Genomic DNA, 6,372 nt, shown 5'->3' with positions numbered 1-6,372 from the left:
AGCACCACCAGTTTCCAAGAGCTTAAGGTCCTCTCACTCATCATTTTTAATCTTCGTTACCAGAAGCTTTGTATATCTCCCTACAATGGAAAAGCTTGGACACAACTCTATTTAATATGCATTACATACCAAAATTGTTGATTAAAGCAGTTGAATCATATGAATACGAATTATCGAAAATGCAGCTCATTAGAAAAATCATATAACCTCTAATTTAGAGAGATTCAGTTTCACTTTTCTCAGGCAAGATTTAGAATTAGTTAAAACTACACATCACATATCCTTTGTTCTCCGAGTAAATCTAACATCAACATCCATAGTGGGTAACTACACTCAACCAATTAGAGTATTTTGTGAAACCAAATTCCTGCGCTGATTATATTCAATTTATGAGCTTTTGAATTGGAGAAGCGATTGGAAAGTTACCTGAGATGGATGCACGAAACTTGTGCTTTGGAAGTAACAGAGGTCAAAATTGTGTGTGGAATTTTTTTGTACTGAATATCGCAATGGACTTATATAGTGAGAATACAGTAAGGGAAAAGGTGAGGAATTTTCTATATGGTTGTGGTTGGAGCAAATATTAGGTGAAGGAGTTTATATAAGTGCTAAACCAAAAGAAGATGGAAGGATAGCATGGCTCGTAATAACTCCAAGAAACGTCGATTTGCAGAATCGGAAAGGATGATGATGAAGTGGAAGAGGCGAGCGACAATAGTCGCGAGTTGTGCTGATTTAAATTGGGCTACGCAATATTTGAAGCCCGGAATTAAAGGCCTGCGAAAATCTGTCTCGACTAAGAGCATGGCAAAACAGAGCTTCATGATTGGCCATAATTGGACATTCTCTCTACTCCAAATATAACCCTTTTAGTATTAGTTAGATGATTGGTATACATCAGCCGTAGATTAATATTATATACATGTACTCAACACCATATTAATATATATGAAAATTAAATTTTAACTTGTTTTATTTCTTTGAATAAATAATAATAATAATTCTTAAACATTTAAATTAATAATCTCTTAGAATTTTGCATTAATTTTTTTTGTATAATAATAAATTAATAGTTACGTCTACTACGATATTCCATAGATCCATTGCAATATTATCTCGCAATCCCTCCATATATTATCTCGAACCAGCCACTTTTATTATTACCATTGCTTTTTTGCAATTTCTTACAAATACTATACAAAAATATATTAAACTTAGATATATAACAGCAACTTAATAATAATGGACAAAATAGAACAGTATAATAAGATAGTGCACAAAATGTTATTGACTAGTGAACTAATTACTTAATATCAATTAAACAAAATAGTTCATGCGATAGGTTCATTCTTAAACTAAAAACCAGTCCGTTATCAAAATATTTCATATGATAGGTTTATTATTTATCCTATTCTTTCTGTAAAAGTTAAATGAAATGTCACCTTTTTTTTGGAAAGCTAACAAAATTGAGCCATAGACATTTGGCTTTCTCGCAGACGTTCATTTTCTAAATTGATGTAGACATAAAAATGTTAATAAAGCTTGATTGCTTTAGATTTAGTGCTTTAGGCTAAAAATACTTTGTACAGAACTCACAATATTTACCAATCACCACCGTAAATTATCATTTTTTTTTGGGTCAAATACCGTAAATTATCTATTTTATATTGAATATGCATATATGCTTCGAAGAATATACAGAGACCAAATAGTCTAGCTAATGTTGTAGTTAATCTAGCAAATGTAGTTGATGTAGCCAAATGTTCACACAAAAGAATTTTGCATTGAGTGAAAAAGAAGTAACCAAATGTTTGAGTGAATATCTCTAGATGTTGATCTAGCTTTAGATTTTTATATAAAACAAAATAAGAAGAGGTTGGACTGCCCTCCAAAACAGTAGCAGAGATTTTCAAATTACATGTAAGCATGTATGTCAAAGCAACCGTAATCCCAAACAATCAAACATAATTACAGTAGATCAAAGTTGATCGAGCTAATATTCTAGTATCGAGTTATAATATGTCGAGTTAGTACATTTAATATCCACTAAGCTAGCCATGACTTATTATATAGTCTAATTAATCATTTCTGTAGAGAATAGAAAGGTTGGTCTATGTTTAATGTTTGGCCAAATTAATTGTAAGGCTACCACGTACGCAATTAAGAGACATAAGGTGTTGACAACTCAACAAATTTAAAATGTAATTAATACAAAATAGAAGGTTATATCTTTTTAAATAATCTTCAAATAATACATGTGAGATTTGAATTTAATAGTTTGGGAGACATATATCTTGCCCAAAAAGGGTTGAAAGATACTAAATGCATGACTTGAATTCAAAAATAATAAAATATAATTTTAATACATTTCTATAAATGTTATTAAATAATAAAATCTAATTTGACTACATTTCCATCACTTAGGCAAGATATCTATGAATCATCTCTGCTATAAAAGAATCATATATTCTCTACCATTATCAACACATGCAAAAATAAATAACAAGACAACCTTCATTCTTTTCCTCTCTCTCGTCCTCTGCTCTCTCTACGCGTCTCAAGCAGCACGTACCGGAGGATGGAGTCCCATAAGTGATGTTAAAAATTCTCACATCGTAGAGATTGGCGAGTTTGCTGTCTCCGAATACAATAAGCAGAGCAAATCGGGACTCAAGTTTGTGGAGGTTGTTAGCGGCGAGTCTCAGATAGTCGCTGGCATTAACTATCGGCTTATTGTGGCGGCTAATGAAGGTGTAGCCATAACCGGAAATGGTGAGAGCAAGAAGTACGAGGCGGTTGTATGGGAGACGCCATGGTTGAAATCTATGAATCTCACGTCCTTTAAACCCGCTATGTAACTGTTGCTTTCTCTAAAATTTAATGTAATCTTATATAAAATCTGATAAATACAGAAAAAGATTTAATAAATAAAATTAATTCATGTCGATTGATTTTTATTTAATTTCTAAATTTCATGTTTGTTGGGGTAAATAAATGCTATTTAAATTGCATGAGTGTCTGACACATCCACTAATCATGCCCGGGTAAATATGTTAGTTCATGTAAGATTCAAGGTCCAAATGGCAATATTAGAAATAATTGTTGTGCGGTCATAATAGTAACAAAAACATATAAATACATAGATATATGTAGAGATTTTTGTTATTTTTAATTGTGGAGCAGTCTGGTTGTAAATTATAATGTATTCTAAATATTATATTCAAAGTTTCCTAGACTATTAATACTTTTATTTCTTTACTTTTCCACCAAATTTTTTTTTTCATTTTAAAAAGTAACTCTGTGTAGTCAAATAATCAATCCAAAATGGTAACCATTGACTTTTTTATATTTAAGTATTAGATCGAGACATGCGCTTTGCGCAGGGTGAAACAATATGCAAAATACTTTGATCCCTAATTAAAATAATAAGCGTATGTATTATATCTTTGTTACGAAATTAAAAGCCGAGCAATGAGAAAAAAATGTTGGGCCAACTGCAAAGATGCTTTAAATTTATGGATGAAAACAACCACAATTATACAGCTAATTGAGAAGGCAATGATGGACACAAAACTATCATTACAATAACTTTTCTTTTGGTGTCTCTTACTCCAATCATTGAACAACAACCTGGGATTAGTTTTTATTTGTTTTCTGAAACTTTTTTTAATTAAAATATATTAAATCAACCTGAAGAGAATAACAGTTTCGATTACAAACCGACTCGAACAAAATTACCTAAGTTAAGAGATTAGGTTTTGAAACTTAAACAGGGGATTGGGTTAACGAAATTTGATAAGTTCCTTTTTTTGGGCGAAGCAGTTTCGATTACAAACCGACTCGAACAAAATTACCTAAGTTAAGAGATTAGGTTTTGAAACTTAAACAGGGGATTGGGTTAACGAAATTTGATAAGTTCCTTTTTTTGGGCGAAGTAATGATTCATTTGATCCTGATTCTTCATTGATCATTTATCAGTCATATTTTATTTATAACTACAACAAAAATAATGAATAAATAAAAAGAATTAATGTCAATTAATGTTTTATTTAATTTCTTATTTTCATGTTTGTTGAGGTAAATAAATACTCCCTCTGTTCCCGTAAGTAAGATTTTCTAAAGCGTTCACGCTTATTAAGAATTCGATAAATGTTTATAATTAAAATTTTCTTTTACTTTATTATACAATTTCCAATAACTTTTCACCAATGAAATATAATCAATTCAAATATTTCCATTTAATGTTTCTTAAAAGTATAAAAACGTACCGTAAACATATAGAAAATCTATCTTTATGGAACAAGTAAAAAATCTAAAACATATTATTTTCGAAAACGGAGGGAGTAGTATTTAAATTGCAAGAGTGTCAAGTGTAGACACGTCCACTAATTATTCCCGGGTAAATATGTTATAGTTCACGTAAGATTTAAGGTCGAAATGGCAATACTCGAAATAATTGTGGTGCAGTCCTAATAATAATAAAAATAAATAGATAGATATATATATATATATAAATTTTTGTTATTATTAATTGCGGATCAGGGTTGTAAACATTTGAAGCATCAAAATGGTCACGGTCCTTTTTTCCCAACTTTTAGAGATTTCTCGTTTTGTTTGAATGCTAAATAAAATGATCTTCTCAAAAAGTAAAAGAAACCCAATGAGAATCAAAGTGTAAACAATGATTTAGATATACCAAGGAAAGTAAACGTCAAACAATAATAAAATCCATTACGATATCAAGTCTCAAAAGCTTAGAGACTAAATAGTTGTTCCTTCATAAACAACATTTAACGGTATACAAAGAGAAGAAAAACAAAACTATATCGATTAATTATTTTACGATGGAAATGAAAAAATACAAACCTAAGAAACTACATGCATTGCAAACAATAATGTAATGGAATTTTTTTGCGTCTAAAGCTCATTTGAAGTAAGAAGCAATCAGAAGTTTTCAGAAATATTATATGTTGATGTAATTGATAATTTGACAAGTGTTAAAAAAAAAAGAGTTTGATGTTTAGGATAATTCAATTCTTTTCCTAATTAATGAAATATATTTTATAGTTTTTAAATATTATTTAACGAATTTTTTTTGTTACTATTGGGATTTGCCATTTTAGCTTAAGAAAAGGATTAAAATAAACAAACTAGAAAATAAACAAAACTGTTTGCAATGAGAACAACACAAATTCACCTAAGGTCTTTCTGTTTTGTCCAAGAAAAGCTAACCATTACATTAAGAAACAACTTTTATATTGAGAAACCTGCCAATGGCCGCCTCTAAATCATGTATATAGATCAGATTCAATCCAAGCATCCTTTCTTGAAGAGTACTTCTCCAGATCTTTGTTCACACTCCCAACATCCAAACTCGGGACAATGCTCTTGAGCAGAGCACCAACAAATCTTATCACACTAGGACCAAACTCAGGCCATGAGACCACCAATGAACACCTGATGTTCTTCACCTGACACCTGCTCAAAAGTGAAGCACTCAGACCGTCAATAACACTCCCTGACGGGTAGTAATCAAGATTCACACGAGATGTTGTTGCTGCTTTCTTCTCAGATGATGTCTCTAGTTTAGCAGCCAATGTTTCGTCTGGTGAGAGTCTCCCTCTGAAGTTACGGCTCTGAATAGAATCCATGATTATAACCCTCTTAGTGATTATGTCTTGGCAAATGAGCAACCTCAAGACTATGTTAGACCGTTCAGGAGATACATGAAGCTGAACAGAGACGAGGAGGATGGAGGATTTATCATCAGTGCTGCTGCTAGTTAACGAGTGTATGTTGCAGGATTTGTCTTGTAAAGAAGATTCCACGGTGTTTCCAGAGAAGGGGACTTCAGGCATGATGAGAGTTCCAATGAGAGTCTTTGAAGGTAAACTGTGGAAGACGTATAGGGAAGGTGAAAATAGGGCTATGATGAATAGAGATGGTCGGAGAGGCAGTTTCGGTTTGGGGTCTGAGAAGGTGATGAAAGGAGATGGGAGGGGGTGGGATGGGATGGTGAGACGAAGTTGTTAAGATCTTCTTGGAAGAATCTTGAAGGGGGTGGAATCTCGGTTAGTATCTTTTTGGCAGTAGAGTCCTCATGGTCATCTTCGCTTTCAGAATCCGCAAAAAGACCCGAACTTTTAATCTCTCTCTCTTTCAATGATCCAAAACATAGCTTCCATTATTGACACATTTTCACTACATACATGATGTGACCTTCCCTCGATCCTGTACTTGTTTCACAAGCATCCGGTATATCAAAACCCACCAGAATATATAAATAACAAGCAAGCAAAGCAGAAGAGTATTGGACATGTAGTAACAGATCCTTCTATCGGATGCTTCTCCTTCTTCAAAGTCCACTGTCAT

General features: G+C 32.3%; 1 protein-coding gene and 1 pseudogene across 1 annotated transcript in view; one reads left to right on the top strand and one right to left on the bottom strand.

Moving 5' to 3' along the window:
* LOC106314585 overlaps positions 1-2,858 on the top strand; it is a 10,831-nt gene extending 7,973 nt beyond the window's left edge. Inside the window, exon 6 of the mRNA XM_013752440.1 lies at positions 2,620-2,858. Coding sequence (XP_013607894.1) covers positions 2,620-2,858 — 239 coding nt within the window. The remainder of the gene's footprint in view (positions 1-2,619) is intronic.
* Positions 2,859-5,288: 2,430 nt separating this feature from the next.
* LOC106314584 lies at positions 5,289-6,372 on the bottom strand (annotated as a pseudogene).

This window comes from Brassica oleracea, chromosome C9, assembly GCF_000695525.1.
Source record: "Brassica oleracea var. oleracea cultivar TO1000 chromosome C9, BOL, whole genome shotgun sequence".
NCBI lineage: Eukaryota > Viridiplantae > Streptophyta > Magnoliopsida > Brassicales > Brassicaceae > Brassica > Brassica oleracea.
The sequence above is the reverse complement of the archived record's forward strand: the minus strand, read 5'-3'. Positions and strand labels throughout refer to the sequence as shown.